Below are 17,038 nucleotides of genomic sequence, written 5' to 3'. Positions count from 1 at the left end.
TGGAAAGTTGTACCGTGCTCGCTGATTAAAGCAACAATATATCAGTGTTGCTCTGTTTTGTTTGGGTTTTCTTAACACAAAGAGGATTTTTAGTAGCATCTGGAATACTTCTTGGCTACTTCAAAATCAATTTAAATCCCGACATACTTTGCTTGTGCTTTCAAAGTCGCGTTTGACAAAGCAGAAGCTCCGTACTGCCCTCTCGTGATAACTCGAGCATATTGTATGTGCTGCCGTGGGGAAGATTTTCATAGTTACGTTTGCAACCAAAATAGAATAGAAAGATGGGGTCAGGAAACCCAAGCCCACAGAGCATTCTGGTGGGGAAAACGCTTTGAGGGGCAGCTCTGAGGGTGGTTCTGATGAACCGAGGGGCCGATGCTGGCTCTGCATCTATATTTAGGCTCTGTCCAGTCTCAGATGATACCGGTAACAGGACTTCCCTGATACTTGAGCCTTCTTAGGGTCCTGCCGACAAATAACTAAGTGGATTTTTCGGGCAGAGCTCTTTGTGTTAGAGGATGGTACTTACAAATACTTACAAATACTTCCTTGGCGGAGCCGGGGAGAGAAATGAAAAATCAATCTATGCCTTGCTGTGAAATTCATTAAAAGCACATCAAAAGAAAACAAACCTTTTAAACCAGTATTAACTTCCTCTCTTCTTTCTTTTCCTTGTTGTCTCCCGTCTCCAGGCACTGCCAGTGTGCTAGAAGGATGGGGTCGGAAAACCAGCAGAACCCTGGCTGTAAGATTATGACCTTTCGTCCCACCCTGGAGGAATTCCGGGACTTTGGGAAGTACATCGCCTACATGGAATCGCAGGGCGCTCACCGGGCAGGGCTGGCCAAGGTGAGTTGTCCTTCCTGGGCTCGGCTTTATCCCAGGTGGCCATAAGGTTTGATTAGTTCGCTTTCATGTAGGGAGCGGAGCGTGGGGTTGAAAACTGAAACAGAGGTCGCAAGGACAATTTATCAGGAGAGGAAAGGTAGAGGAGTTACAGGCCTTTCTTTAGAAGTCTTTATTTGCAGGATGGCTTTTCCTAAATCTTAACTGGAAAAGGACACTCCAGCCCCTGCAGAGATGGGTTAAGGGTATTTCCAACCCCTGCTGCTGTTTCTGAGCATACACACAGTGTATCCACACGCAGTTCCCAAATTCCCGAAAGCCTTTTTGGCCTTCAGGAAGCAGCTCTCCAGCCGGCTCTAAAGCACCTTCCCACCCACATCTTTCCTCCAAAGCTGATGAAACGTGTGAACTCTCCATGTGAAGCTTCTGAATTCCAGTACAACTGCTTGGAAAGAATCAGGGCTGCCCACTTAGAAAGGGCTTTTCTATGGCCATTTGGTGTCGCACCGTAGGCCGAGGGAGATCTTTTGTTCTGTAGTTGCTACATACAGCATTTAGCAGAACTTAATAAAGCCCAGCAGACAAATAAAGCTGTTGGGCATGAAATAACTCTTATTTCTTGTAAAACATAGGTCAATTACTGGGTTTATTACAGTTCTAAATAGAGCTGGGTATTGATAAAAAGCTCTGTGAAATGTTTCCTTGTCCGCTCGAGTGTAGTAGCAATTACATTCCATGAGTCTGTTAGGGTAGATTATTTTAATAAAGGTTGTTGGTGAATTCCAGATGTTGTAAGGAAATTACTCTACTTGTAGGACTAAATCTGAGCATTTCAAGTTATTTTTTGCATGTCTCTATTGCAACTGCAGCTCAGAGCCTTGTCATGGAAGTAAAGCTCATCATATCCTGGAGGAACCGTGCCCATGAAAATCAATAACTTGTCCTCCAGCCCCTGTAACTTTAGGTTAATCCTTACACCAAATTAGATTGCGGATATTTCGTTTTTTCATTCTGCGTGCCCGCTGAATGTCCTACTGATTGTTCTCTGATCTTGAGCCCAGAATCATTGGCAGCTCTTCTGTTTAAAATTATTGATTTTTCTTCAAGATTCATCACTGCTTTGCAGCAGGATTTTTGCACACTCTCCAAAAACAAGGAAAGAGTTCTGGACACATTCCCCATGGTTTTATTTCACAGAATCCCAGAATTCCCGAATGTCAGGGGTTGGAAGGGCCCTGGAAAGCTCATCCAGTGCAATCCCCCCATGGAGCAGGAACACCCAGATGAGGTGACACAGGAAGGTGTCCAGGCGGGTTGGAATGTCTGCACAGAAGGAGACTCCACAACCCCCTGGGCAGCCTGGGCCAGGCTCTGCCACCCTCACCCCAAACAAGTTCTTCTCATATTTAAGTGGAACCTCTTGTGTTCCAGTTTGCACCCGTTGCCCCTTGTCCTGTCACTGGTTGTCACCCAGAAGAGCCTGGCTCCATCCTCCTGACACTCCCCCTTTCCATCTTGATCCCCAGGAATGAGTCCCCCCTCAGTCTCCTCTTGTCCAGCTCCAGAGCCCCAGCTCCCTCAGCCTTTCCTCCCACGGGAGATGCTCCACTCCCTCCAGCATCTTGGTGGCTGCGCTGGACTCTCTGCAGCAGTTCCCTGTCCTGCTGGAACTGAGGGGCCACAACTGGACACAAGATTCCAGGTGTGGTCTCCCCAGGGCAGAGTAGAGGGGCAGGAGAACCTCTCTGACCTACTGACCACCCCCTTCTAACCCACCCCAGGTCCCATTGGCTTCCTGGCCACAAGGGCCCAGTGCTGGCTCATGGTCACCCTGCTGTCCCCAGGACCCCCAGGTCCCTTTCCCCTACACTGCTCTCTAATAGGTCATTCCCCAACTTACACTGAAACCTGGGGTCTACTCCTCGCCCCTTTTTATTTAAGGAGTTGGATCCTGATGTGTCACCGGCAAATACAGAAACATCAATAATGTAACAGGATTTTGAGCTTTCCTAGTTAAAAGTAAAACAAGTGAATAAAACAAAAAGATCCCAACCCAAAGGAAAACCTGTGGAGTTGTAGAGATGTAGCATAAAGCTGCTGGAGTCTTCATGCAGCTTTACGGAGTGGTAGGTGAGAGGAATTCCGTGCTGAAGTGAAGCACGTTTGGCCCTTCCGGCATGCAGCCTATTTCCTTGGAATATCCATATATCTTTTCATCTTTGCCTCCGTACGGGTGGGACTGCGCTCTGACCGCGGCAGCGACTCCTGCGCGTCAGCAGATGCATAACACGTGTCTTGTCCTATGTGCCGGTTATTTGAGATGCTGCTGTTATCCGATAACCTGCGGCAGGATGAAATCCCTTCCGCTTAACCAGCTTGTTCTCCAGTACACGTTGTGTTTGCCTGTTGTGAACGTGAAGTGTTTATTTTTCATTTAATTCCTTTTATTCCATTTCCAGGTGATTCCTCCCAAGGAATGGAAGCCCCGAAAGACCTACGATGACATAGATGACATGATTATCCCAGCTCCTATTCAGCAGGTGGTTACTGGCCAGTCGGGGTTATTCACCCAGTATAACATACAGAAGAAGCCGATGACTGTGGGAGAATACCGGCGTCTGGCTAACAGCGAGAAGTATGTTGGTGTAAAGCGAACGGGACAGTTGTGTGGGAAGCCTTTCTTCCTAGAAACAAGCTTATTTATTGTTAAATAAATAGCTTTTTGGGGGAAGCAGCTTTTTCTTGAAAGCTTACCTCTAGAATCTCAAACAAGTTTGTAACTTGGTGGTTTGGAGTGTATCTTAGGTCTTTTGCTGGGAGTTGGTGTAGAAAGATTCTTTGCAGTAAGTATTTTGCTGAGAATGTGCCTGAAAAGGGTGGCTAGAGACTCAGAAAAGAGCTCTCAGCGCATTAATGGTTGTTCTGGAAAACGTGTTCCATTGCTGAGGTAGAAATCCAAGAATCTCGAGTGCCTGAGCTGATATTGATCACACGAGTGTCCCCGGAGTGACGGGGAGCTTTGCACAGCACTTCAGTTCCCTGGGACAAGAGACTGAAATGTTGTACAGCACATACGCCAGTGCTTTACCTGCCTAAAACGTCATCTCCTGCATCCTTAGGAGGGGGATCTGGTGCTTCACAGACGTGCAAATCCCATTTGTCAATATGTAGTAAGAGGTTTTTGCAGAAAGATTTAAAAGGCAGTAAATTATATGAATCGGAATGGAAGTAAAAATGAAATGCACCTTCAGTAACCCCCCTGAGTGTGCCTGCTTTGACATGCACGCTTCTTTTCAGTTGCTTATCTGTGATGAGTGTTCCTTAGGACTTCTTACATCCTTATCTTTTCTGTTCTTATCAGGTATTGTACTCCGCGCCATCAAGATTTTGAAGACTTGGAGCGCAAGTACTGGAAGAATCTCACATTTGTCTCACCCATTTATGGAGCTGATATCAGTGGCTCGCTATATGATGCAGTGAGTGAAATACTCTTTTATTAATTTTAAATATGAACACTCACTTCCTTATTGCTCTTTTCTTCTTAAGGAACAATAATTCAGAATTTACTGGATTTCAAGTTTAGTGTTTCTCATCTGTGTTCATCAGGTGAAGGACGACTGGGTGGAAAATATCCTTGAGAGAAGGGTATTTCGCCCTTAGTTTATTAGTAGAACAGTTACTTAATTGGTAGAGTATCGCATAGTACAAGGGCCTCTTCAGAGAGCACGTTTAGGGAGAAGCTGGAAATCAATCCCTTTGCTACAGAGTCGTGGTAACGCAGCCTTTTCATGGTTATCGATGATCGTTAAAGTAAGCTTTCTGGAATTAAATTAATGCAGGTAACACTGGGATATCCACCTTTTAAGGCACTGAAAGGAAGCTGTGGACTATTGCTCTGCTGTACTGAGTCCTGATATGTTCCAGTACAAACCATTTCTTTTGAATTACAGGATGTGGAAGAATGGAATATTGGCAATCTGAATACCCTCTTGGACATGGTGGAACACGAGTGTGGCATTATCATAGAAGGTGTCAACACTCCCTACCTCTACTTTGGGATGTGGAAGACGACGTTTGCTTGGCATACCGAGGACATGGATCTGTACAGCATCAACTACTTGCATTTTGGGGAGCCAAAATCCTGGTAAGTGATGGAGTAGATGGATGGTACCTGTGCCCTCTGCTTAGAGACCACTGCAAGATCCTTTTTATCAGGTCTACCTAATTCTATCAGGCCTATCTTATCTCTCACTTCCCAGTTTTTCCCCTCTCCTGCTTGATATTTGAAAGCAGTTTTACTGGTTTCATGCTGACTTGCTCAGAGGCCTCATTCCTGACTTCCTAGGAAAGCAGCAGAATTCAGGGGGCTCGTTGACATTACAAGTAAAACCAGATTTCAACACTCAGGGCTTTTTGCAAGGGGAGGCACAGGAGAGCACTCGTATTAATGTGGGAGAGCAAACGGTGATGGGAACGTGTGGATGCTTCAGATGCACTTTAACAGTGAAAGACTTGTTGTTGCATTTTGCTGTAGTCAGGAAACATCTGTTACTTTACAATTTCCATTATTTAGATATGTAAATGTACTTAGAACTCCAGGGACAAGGTAGGTCAAAGGGTTGCTTTTTCATGGCGAATTCTTAGAATAATGATAAGCATTTTTCAACACTGTTAATGCAAGGACTGCTTGGAAATAACTTTCCACAAAAATAATCAACAGATCAAAGTGAAATTAAGCATCTAGGAGATCTGGAATAAGTTACCAAGAACCATCCTGTCTTCTTTTTTCTCTCAAGCATCCTATTCAAAAGTATAACCAGAGAGACTTAGAATCCCAGAAGAGCTTTGCGGAAGATCTCGATGTGACTAATAAATATTGACATTTGCGTGCAAATTAGAGCTTAAATGTCACCGTGAAGCTGCTGTCATTGTGCCCTGGCAGGGGCAGACAAGATCCTCCCATCCCTCTGCAATATGAGTCCCCGGTGACACCGAGTATCTCTGGGCTGTTAGTGCCTGCGGGCATTTAAAATCTACCGCTGTAATGAATGGATTTACTGTTCTTTTACAGCCTTGCAAAGGAGTGGAAGGAGGGGCTGAATCTCTAACATTCAGCCGTACTCTGAATGTGAATTGTTTAAATCTTCCCAATGTGTCAGAAAACGTTTCCCCCCATACCTGATTCTTAGTGTCGCTCTCTCAGGATTTTGCAGAGTCTCTTCTGATACCTCTGCCAAACCAACCTCATCTCAAGAAACATCTCTCCAGGTTACCGATGAAACGGGACACGCTCTCATTTTAGATCCTGTTGATTTTTGTTCTTCACTAGCGGTGAATCAAACCTGTTTTTATTGGGTCCCCATCTCCTGTAGATGGTGCCAGCAGCACACGAGAAGCTCTTGCTCTCCTTTGCCCACAGTGGCGACCAGTAAAACCAGCGTGTGTAGTGTGGTACGAGGTTCGCACTGGGTTCGGGACATGGTGCTTTCTGCCCAATCCCCCCATCCCTGCGTCTTATCAGTTCTGCCTCATATCCCATCTGCTCGACTTTGTTCGGAGCCCACAACAGAGGGTTCTCACTGTCAGAAAGCACAAATAAGGACAGATTACCTTGAAAAGAGAAGCTGGTGTGAATGGCTGTGCCACGAACTCTCACGTTGTGAGCCAGAAGTTGGAGAACAGATAATATGTGGATATACACATATTGTGTATATTATAAGAATGATAAACTCATTGCATGAAGCTGTATGTAATGTACACATACTGTATGTAATGTACACATACTGTATGTAATGTACACATACTGTATGTAATGTACACATACTGTATGTAATGTACACGTCCTGTGTATATTCTAAGAATGATAAACTCATTGCATGAAGCTGTTACCTCCTCTTAACACCGGATCTTCCTTATGGCCTTATCTGATGTTGTTTTTGTGGGAAATATGGATTGCATAGTAGACAAACAAACCTCCAAACAGTGAAGTCCAAACCATCTTTGCATAGCACGTTTGTGTGAAGAGGTTCAGAATCAGGAGGGCGGAAATTGTAGATGCAAAGTTGTGTTTGGCAAATGTTAGATCTTAGAGGTTCTTTGTAGCTTTTATTTCTGTCAAATCATCTGAGAATTTGGGGGACTTGCTGGGGAACATTCAATATTCCCCTAAGAGGGGCTTCAGCTGTTGGAAGGTTCAGTCACTACTGCTTATCATTGGAACAAAGAGGAATCACTAAAGCTTTGCTAAAGGAGCTCAGGTGTTGCTGGTCACAAATCAAGCAGGAACATGCTCTGCACCTGCTTGTATGTGGGGGTTTGTTGTTTTTAAAGGTACTTTTACCCCACTCGAGGGGAGGATTTTTATCCAGCCATTCTGTTTTTAGATAGTGTTTTTGTAGTAACTACTGCTATAAACCTTACAGGGCTGGAGGAAATGAGGATTTTGAGGACAGATCGTGTTTTGGGCAAAACGTTTTGCCGTTGAGCTGAGTTTTCTTATACAGATGACAGCGTGTAGCCCAAGAATAGATGTATTGTGACAGATGCCAGTGCTGGTTTGGCAGGACTCCCTGCTGCTCCCTTAAGCGTGAGGCAAGAGTCTGCCGCTTGCCCCAGTCATTTCTTCCTTGTCCTTCGCTCTGACAGCTTCTGTTAATGAGTTCTCAAGCTCTTCTGTGAACAAGCGTTGGCTTCCGAGGAGTAGATCTGAATTACCCCTTTGAGCGAAGCTGGAATGTTGCGGGTACCGAGCAATCTCTGGCTGGGATTGCAGTGATCGCAGAGCTCAGCTGGGGGAGCTCGTGGACTGCGGCGCTGAGATTCCAGCGGTGCAGCCTCAAAAGATGCCCAAAAGATGGCGAAAATGGGAGCTCTGCGTTGCTGGCACCACCTCGGTGGAAATTTCCCAGCTTCCTTCATCCTTTTTATAGACTCTCTGAGTCTGACAGTGATCATCTTAGAAGCACCTCGGGGATTAGCAGGAGTGTGGGGAGTTATGAACTCTACCAGTTCGGGGTTGAGCTCTAAAATAAGAGGCAGAGTTATTGTTTGGCTGTCAGAGATATTTATATAGTGGTTCCAAGAACTCTGTATATTGGTAGGATTCTGCTTCAAAATTGTCTGTTCAAACCCATAGCTCTTTGTTCACGTGTCTCAAAAATTATCTCAGGCTACTTTAATGCAGGCTGTGCAGCCCAAGCCCTGCTGTGCAGGGAGTGGGGAGAAGCCACCAGCTGCTTCCTTAGGAAGGAAAGGTGGGAAAGAAGTCGTGCTGGTTGAGGTTGCCTCCCAGACATCATTCAAGTGGCTTCTACAAGAAATCTCTACGTTTGTTTGGTGTGGAAGAGGGGAAGCACCTTCTCGGGGCGGTCTAGATGCATTCAGACCACGAGAAGCCACCTCAGTGGCCAAAGATAAGCTGAGAACAGAATCTGCCTCGTCAGTCAGGGGGATAGTTACCCAAGTATTTTCACAGAATCCCGGAACGTCAGGGGTTGAAGGGACCTGGAAAGCTCATCCAGTGCAATCCCCCCATGGAGCAGGAACACCCAGATGAGGTGACACAGGAAGGTGTCCAGGCGGGTTGGAATGTCTGCAGAGAAGGAGACTCCACAACCCCCCTGGGCAGCCTGGGCCAGGCTCTGCCACCCTTACTGAGAAGAAGTTTCTTCTCAAATTCAAGTGGAACCTCCTGTGTTCCAGTTTGCACCCATTGCCCCTTGTCCTGTCACTGGTTGTCACCCAGAAGAGCCTGGCTCCATCCTCCTGACACTCCCCCTTTCCATCTTGATCCCCAGGAATGAGTCCCCCCTCAGTGTCCTCTTGTCCAGCTCCAGAGCCCCAGCTCCCTCAGCCTTTCCTCCCACGGGAGATGCTCCACTCCCTGCAGCATCTTGGTGGCTGCGCTGGACTCTCTGCAGCAGTTCCCTGTCCTGCTGGAACTGAGGGGCCACAACTGGACACAAGATTCCAGGTGTGGTCTCCCCAGGGCAGAGCAGAGGGGCAGGAGAACCTCTCTGACCTACTGACCACCCCCTTCTAACCCACCCCAGGTCCCATTGGCTTCCTGGCCACAAGGGCCCAGTGCTGGCTCATGGTCACCCTGCTGTCCCCAGGACCCCCAGGTCTCTTTCCCCTACACTGTATTGTATGCCCTTCATTTCTACCTTTGAAATTTTGGGTTATACCTCTCACAAAACACAGGTGCCTTGAGGACTGTTGGGACTAGAGTTAAATGTCTGTGGCTCAACAGCTGGAGATGAGTTCATTGTACGAGCTAACGAGCATCTGCGTCGTCACACAACTCCTTGATTAACGCGTGTCTCGCTGCAGAGCAGTCGTGCTGCCAATGCTTTCCCGTCCCGTTTCTTTTCCATGAGCAGAACAGGCTGCAGCAACACGAGTTGTCTACACAGTTGTGTCCCTGGGGCTGCAGGTTAAAAAAATTGTTCAGTGCTAAGTGAAGCACTTGAGCAGTAAAGGGTCATCCGGTGAGGAGGGAGAGGAGAGGGGATAATGGGAGAGACGGCTCTTTTCCTGCTCCCAGTCTCATTAAATGATTGCAATGCATTTATTTCTTGCATTCTGTCTGGTTGTACCCAGAGGAATGAGCGCCGTTAGGTGTGTGTAGCCGCTGTGGTTGCTGCTGCGAGGGGATCCGTGCTGCACGCTGGGTCAGGCTTGCTGAAAATCCACCATCTCTTCTAATGTGCCGTTTCTCAGGTGATGCGGCCGGTCCGTGCTGGACTCAGCCTGTTGGTTTTAACTGGGAAATCGCTCTGGCAGGTGGAAGAGGTGGATGGGAGCTGTTGTGTAACTTCGGGTTAAGCTGCTCGGGCAGGGAGCTGCCACATTGCGTCTCCTGCTTGCTTGTTTTTCACATTACAATAAAACGTCCTCCTTCAATTAGTAGTTTAATTACAACCTTTTCATAGTGTTTGGTTGTTTTTTCAAAAGTTTGAATGTACTTCATTGCGCAGCCCTATATTAAACCTCTTGTGCTAGGAGTTTTTACTGTATCAATTATACATATTATGCATAATTACCTTATGCATTCATATGCCGAGATCTAAAATAGAGCACATTGTCAAGCAGTGCTAACAGGAGACTGATCTTTATAATGACAGAAGCAACAGAACTGAATGCCAAGCCTCATCCTTCACGGTTATTATGGCGTTTTGTGGAGGAACGTGCGCGTCTCAGCCCTCGCCGTTTCAAAAGCGTGTTTTTAAACACCGAGATATTCCACCATCGCTTGGTTTCATCTCTCTAAAATGCGCGATTCCCACCTTGAGGGCTTCCTGTGGTCCGGAAGTGCCGGAGGAGACTTTAAATCTCAGTGCCGTGAATTTGACGGATGCGCTTCGGAAGTGTAACGTCTCTGTTTTGTTTTGTCAACACTGTAACACCTGCCTGGGTAATAAGGTTATTTTTCTCAGATATTTTGTGACTGATCTTGCTGTATAGCAACAATATTTAATGTTCCTGCTGTAAGTACTAATGGGATGCTACACTGTATTCTTTCCCTTAGAAACTGCAGGTGTTAGACCAGAGTGACACTGAGGACGGTAATTGATTTTATAAAGTGTCCCTGTTTCCTTATCATGATGGATGTTTAATCCCCTTTAATTCAAAGCTAAAGCTGGCTCCCTATTTTAAGTAATATGGTCTCCTCTCCCTTGCTGGAAGTGGATGATGCCTAATCTGTTTGACTTTGATAGCGCAAAGCACACGTTATGCCAGAGCAGCAGTTTGTGTAGAATTAAGGACAAATTACCAAAGGAACTTTAAAATAATATGATTAGTTAAAAGCGCTGGTCGCAGATACAATTACATTAAAAAAAACTACAACACTTGTGGAACTCTGTCTTGTAGAGTCTTGAGAATGCTCACCTGGAAGTAAATCAGAGTTACCTGAAAACCTTGTTGGTTGTTTAGAATGACTGTCTGCAGGCAGCGAGGTTCCCTGTGCAGGGGGGGTCTGGCTGTAGGAACACGGGAGGACTCGCTTGGAACATCTACAGTTTAATACATTTGTAGTATCTGTTAGTGATGCCACCAGCAAGAGGGAAACCTCACAATTTCGAACATGAAGATGAGGGGGAGATTGAAAGCAAGAGGTGATGGTTCCTCCAGGGTGGGTTTTGGGAGGAACCCTCTTTATTCTCGGCTAACGGCGTCTGCTGAAGCAGCTGCAGAGAAGCATGTGCAGAGATCTCGCTGCTGGTTTATTTCCTTTTGTTGTCTTAGGGAGCGTTGCAGCCGTCTTAGTGAGAACCCTTGTTCTGTCCTCCCCCAGGATAGGAAATGTTAATCCCTGGAATACTATCTTGGGGAAAGAAAATGACCTATTAGAGTCATGGAGCTCAACTCTTCCAGCTTCTCTCCCTCATCGTTTTTGGTGCAGGATGCTGAGTCCTCATCCCCGTTTCCCTGTGTCAGATTCTGCGCCTTCCCTCTGCTTTAACACGCTCTCCCATATGCTGTAGTTGGTTGCGAGCCTGATGTAATCTCATTTAAAGCAGCCGGGTTTAGTGTTTGATCCTGAGGTGCATGGCAGCAGGGGGAAGGGCACTTGTCCCTTGCAGCATTTATTGCCTTCTGACTATTACATTCCCTTAGGGGGCCGTTGCACAAGGTGCTTGAATTGCTGAATTGATCGGATGTGATTATAAGTCTTGATTATTGGGATCTCAGTAACCCTTGCACCCTGGAGATCCTGTGAGTTCCTTATAGCTGGATTAGCTGGAATCGCATCTGCGTTTTGCCCTTGGGGGAACTGAGGACTCTGAATTTGTTTCACTCTGACTTTCCATTTTGCTCCATACAGAGAATTGTTCTCTTTCCTGAGTTTTACTTCTCCTATTTCTTCACATTAGGGAATTCAGAAGATTCCGCAGGCTCTATCCCCAAGGTCTGCATCAGCCTTCCATGCGAAGTGTGTGGGGTTGCCTTGCTTTTAAATACGTGCACACGTTTGCGGTCTGTCTGTTCCACCCCGACAGTGGAGATTTATGGGCTTGTTGGGGTGGAGTGGGGGGAAGGGAGAGCAGGGAAGGCCATTTGGCCATGATGGGCTCCTTGCAGCTCACAAATTTCCTTCCTGCCTCTGCTATCCCGTGTAATCTGTTTTACAGCTCTGCGGTTTTGGATGGAGAACGAGTAGAATTTATGGTGATGGTTGATTTATGGATTAACTGCAACACCATTTGCTCTCAGGCAGATTTGGCAAAGCAAGACCCTTTCTGTTGATAAAAGGGACTGAGGAAGGAGCAGTGATATTCATTAAAAGAAATAAAAGGAAAGTGAGATAAAGTATGGCCAGGCAGAGCAGCTTTTCACTCTCCTGCCTCTTCCGAAACCATTAGGTGAAAGCTGCTTTGGAACAGGCTTTCTGCATCGCAAGTCTGTGCATGTTGATGTGCTCCGAGATTCACGAGGGGAGTGATGTATTGAGATGCAGAGTTGCATCCCCCTGTAATTCGCTGATAAATGAGAGCGGTGCAGCAGTGAGTTATTAATACAGCCTTTCAAGCTTCATATACCGCAGTCATTAGTTAATCAATACAAACCACACTATACTACTGATATTCAAAGCAGCCTTCCTCGGGGCTGAGGGTGCTGTTTGTCCTGGAGATGGTGCTGTGGGTGAAGGATGGCGTAAATCGTTCGAGATGGAACAGGATTAGCCGATAGTTTGCTTTAAAAATCCCAGGGATCGGCATATTGCACAGAGACTGAATCTTGGATGACTGGAGTGGTTTTAATGTGGTTAAGTCATCAAACCAAACTATATGAAGAGTTATGAGCTCTAACTTGTGTTGTGTTGGATTATCTCCCCAATCAGGTGCCTGCAATTGGAACAGTGGAGATTTTTCTTTTTAATAGACTTAGATTTTGTTGTGTTTTACTATGCTGCTCTAGACAGATTATTAAAAGGTAATTTTTGCGGTGCAGGGGCGGCACAGTATCGTGGAGAGGCAGGATGCATCTTGCTTTTCTTCATTCACCCTCATCTAACTTGGAGACAAAATGTTGTGAAGATCAAGCCAGACCCTTGGGTTGGTGGGATCAACGATGGGACTTGTCCAAGAAGGTCCAGTTGATCTGTAAGAGAAGGGATGAAAAGCCCTCAGCTTTTCGTACGTTACTGCCATCGTAGTTTCCAGTCGGTGCATTTTATGTCCATCCTTACTGGGCCTGTTTAGCCAGTTTGTTGAAAGTACAAACTCTCAGAGGTTGAGGTTCGTCTGTGAGTTGTTGTACCAAACCTAACGAAGTGGAGAACCTTCCCATCTATGGTTCGTCTTTATATCCTTTCGTAATGATCTTGAAAGGTGGTAATGCCGATCTTTGATCTCATCCTCGTTTTTACAGCAGCGTCTTCAAGTGGGCCCGTGCTCCACTGACACGGTGTTTAATGCGCGTACGGCTGCTTCCGCCAGCACTAATAATTCATCACAGCTCAGTAGTCCCAGTCTGGATTGAGAGCAGCGCGTCTTTGATCCAAGGAGGCTCTTGCCGCTACTCATTCTTGCGTTTTGAAAGTGTCTGCTCAAAGCTCGGGCCTGATTTGAAATGAAGATCTGTGGAAGTCTGACAGGATCGCAGATTGGTTTTAATAAGTGAGGCTTTTGAACAGTGCGCTCTGCCGCGGAGACGAGATGGAGGGAGATGAGCTGCTTTCTGTCAGCCTGAGCTGCCTCGGGCCCTGGGGGAGAACGAGCTCGCAAATCCCGACTTGGCGTGGAGCTGAAAGCCGCGCTTGGAAAGACCAGAAGGAACCGACAGTGGGACTGCAGAGCTTTGTCTTTATTCACATTTTGTTAACACGTTGGCAGAAATCAGCGGGGATTTTTTTCTTTACTCAGCAGAGAAAATTGACGTTGGGTGATGCCAAGTGCAGCACAAGTGTAGTTTAAAATACCAGAAGCTTATAGTAATGATGGTGCTTCAATAGCACTCGGTGTTGTCTGAGTGATGCGCAACTGTTAACTAGTTAATGTTCAAAGTAGTATATATGGGTTTCTACCCACTTCATTTCCAACCGGCCAATCAACATGACAAAGCGGCTCAAGTAGAAGAAACAAAGGAAACTTTATAAACCGTGTCACTGATCTTTATCAAATCTTAACTATAACACTTCCAGCTTGGCTGACAAGAGCGTAGGCACAGCTTCAAAGTGTGGGACCTGTGGTTTGAAACAGTGCAGCTGGGTGGATGAGGAGCATTAAACCTTTCCTAACCAACAGGTACCTTTCGTTGCTGTTGAGCAGGTTTCTCTTGTTCTGCTGTAGGCAATAATGTGTATTTACCCCAGAGCAGTGGGCAGGAGGGTTCGTGTCCATGGGCCCAGTGCTGGGGCAGCTCCCCCCAGCCCCTTGGTGCACGATCCCAACATCTGCGATCTCCCATCACCTTTTTTCTCCGTTCTTGAGCTGCATTGAGTTTGGTTTATTTAGAACGTAAGGTCTTTGAAGGGTAATCATCACTTTTCTTTGTATTCCTACAGTATCCACTACAAAAAGCAACCAGTAATTAATAACCTGATTGCCAGTTTTGGGAAGTGAATCTGATGCGAACGGATTCTTCAAAACAAATAATGGAGAATGGCAAGGGGATGAATATTGTAGTCATTCATCTCTGTTGAATTGTATACTAATTATCTTCTTGGCCAAACTGAATGAATAAATGATTTCATAATGTTTGTCCCCAAACACCTTTTATTAGTAAAATAGCTCCTTCTCCCTGCTCATCCACCGCATGCAGGAGCAGCCTATGGGTTTATTGTGTGTGTGTGCAAGGAGAGTCACTCCAACGTGATACGTGATTTGTGCTTTGTGCCTGACATGAGAGGCTGTGGAGCTTGCAGCGCTGCCGCTTTGAGAGTCTTGCCAAGGCCAGATGGTCATTCGTATTAAACTCTCTGTTTTAAAATAGTATTTAAAAATTACATTTGAGCACTGGAAAAAATCTCCTTTTTGTATTCATTGAGTTTTGGGGCAGTGAAACAATGTGAAAGTAGCCAGTTGTTTCATTGGTGCAAATCTTGTAGTGATGAGTTCAGGTGTTCTGCAAATCCATATTGCTTTAAAATCATAACTATAAAAAGCTGCTGCCTAACTTCACTTTTTGAAACTAATGCCTGTTTAATACTATTTTTTGGCTACGGCAGCTTTAGGGGTTCAAGAGTCCCTTACCAGTGTGTGGTTGGCACAAGGTGCGTTTGACTCTCATCTTCCTATGGGGAATCTGTAAGAACTGGACCCCAGCTCCAGAGTGACCTGAGATATTCTGCCCATTGTGACTGGAAAACAAATTGAGAGTTTGCAACTGCATGAACTTTAATTTCTTAAGGGAAGTTTCTTATCTTGCTTTACTGTTCTGTTAGCAGCAAAATCGCTCGGTACTTCTCCAGATCGTGCTTGGGAACGGGGTTGATAATTAGGCAGCGATGTGCATGGAAAAGAGATTTTATTGAGTGAAATAAGGGCTGAAAATGTTGGCTGTTCCCCTTCCTGAGCAGGTTTGCTCCTGATTTTCCTGCTGTGCTGTTCCCAGAGGACTTCTGGGCTTGTATCAGTGGGGCATCACTCTAGAGTTGATGAAGGCGGGGAGGCCTCCCATAGCCCTGGGTGAAATGGGTGTGCTCAGCTCGCTCTCTGAAATGCCTGCACACCAATGCGTGCAGCATGGGGAATAAGCAGGAGGAGTTAGAAACCTGTGTTAGGGCAGGAGATGATGATCTGGTGGCAGTTACGGAGACATGGTGGGACAGCACACATGGCTGGAATGTGGTCATGGATGGCTGTGTCCTTTTCAGGAAGGACAGGCCAGCCAGGCGTGGTGGTGGAGTTGCTCTTTACGTGAGAGAGCAACTACAATGCATTGAGTATTCTGCAGGCATGGATGAGGAGCGAGTTGAGAGTCTGTGGGTGAAAGTGAAGGGGCAGGCTGGCAAGGGTGATACTATTGTGGGCACCTATTATAGGCCACCAGATCAGGATGAGCATGAGCCAGCACTGGGCCCTTGTGGCCAGGAAGCCAATGGGACCTGGGGTGGGTTAGAAGGGGGTGGTCAGTAGGTCAGAGAGGTTCTCCTGCCCCTCTGCTCTGCCCTGGGGAGACCACACCTGGAATCTTGTGTCCAGTTGTGGCCCCTCAGTTCCAGCAGGACAGGGAACTGCTGCAGAGAGTCCAGCGCAGCCACCAAGATGCTGAAGGGAGTGGAGCATCTCCCGTGTGAGGAAAGGCTGAGGGAGCTGGGGCTCTGGAGCTGGACAAGAGGAGACTGAGGGGGGACTCATTGCTGGGGATCAATATGGAAAGGGGGAGTGTCAGGAGGATGGAGCCAGGCTCTTCTGGGTGACAACCAGTGACAGGACAAGGGGCAATGGGTGCAAACTGGAACACAGGAGGTTCCACTTAAATATGAGAAGAAACTTGTTGGGGGTGAGGGTGGCAGAGCCTGGCCCAGGCTGCCCAGGGGGGTTGTGGAGTCTCCTTCTCTGCAGACATTCCAACCCGCCTGGACACCTTCCTGTGTCACCTCATCTGGGTGTTCCTGCTCCATGGGGGGATTGCACTGGATGAGCTTTCCAGGGCCCTTCAACACTCTGGGATGTGAGCAGCTCTCTGCACAGCTCCTTTTCCTCCAAGCTTTAGCAGCCGGGTTGATGTGGTGTGTTTGGGTGGCTCTAATCTTGTTCTGTCATTACCTATTTACTCCTTATTACGGCTTTTTGAGCAGCTACTCCCCAGCCTCTCTGTTTATCTCTCTCCCTATGTGTATTTCAATAAAAAATGTCGTTATTTGAAATCATTGACGCTGATGCTTAAAGATACTGAATTCTGTAATCTATTGTCCTGTAAAATGATCCATTAAAGATAAAACTGCAGACACTCAATAAAGGTTCTTTCCTAGGAACAAAGAGCTCTGATCTGTCTGCAATCTTATCTTCAGAGCGTGTATTTGCATTTTGGTTGTAAAGGAGCCAACACAGAAGGGGACAGATGAGGGAGGCCCGAGATTTTCCTTTCCAAACCGTGATCTTGAGAGGGGGAGCTGGATACAGCAAATTGACTGCGGGGTAACCTCCGATACTGATGAAGAAGAGCAGAAAGGGAGATGATTTCTGTCTTCTAACAAGGGAGGAATGAAGGGCTGTTAAACATGGAGGAAAATAAAGGT

At 46.5% G+C, this 17,038-nt stretch overlaps 1 protein-coding gene across 8 annotated transcripts in view; it reads left to right on the top strand.

Annotated features, from left to right (window-relative positions):
- Positions 1 to 17,038, top strand: part of KDM4B (lysine demethylase 4B) — a 92,391-nt gene that overhangs the window by 10,182 nt on the left and 65,171 nt on the right. For all 8 annotated transcript variants that reach the window (XM_082072288.1, XM_082072283.1, XM_082072285.1 and 5 more), the window contains exons 2-5: positions 696 to 852; positions 3,309 to 3,484; positions 4,211 to 4,325; positions 4,800 to 4,993. In XM_082072288.1, the coding sequence (XP_081928414.1) occupies positions 718 to 852; positions 3,309 to 3,484; positions 4,211 to 4,325; positions 4,800 to 4,993 (620 nt within the window). In that variant the 5' untranslated portion in view covers positions 696 to 717. The remainder of the gene's footprint in view (positions 1 to 695; positions 853 to 3,308; positions 3,485 to 4,210; positions 4,326 to 4,799; positions 4,994 to 17,038) is intronic.

Source organism: Streptopelia decaocto (genome assembly GCF_964273445.1).
Source record: "Streptopelia decaocto genome assembly, chromosome: 24".
In the NCBI taxonomy this organism is placed as follows: Eukaryota; Metazoa; Chordata; class Aves; order Columbiformes; family Columbidae; genus Streptopelia; species Streptopelia decaocto.
This window is presented reverse-complemented; position numbering and strand designations above follow the sequence as displayed.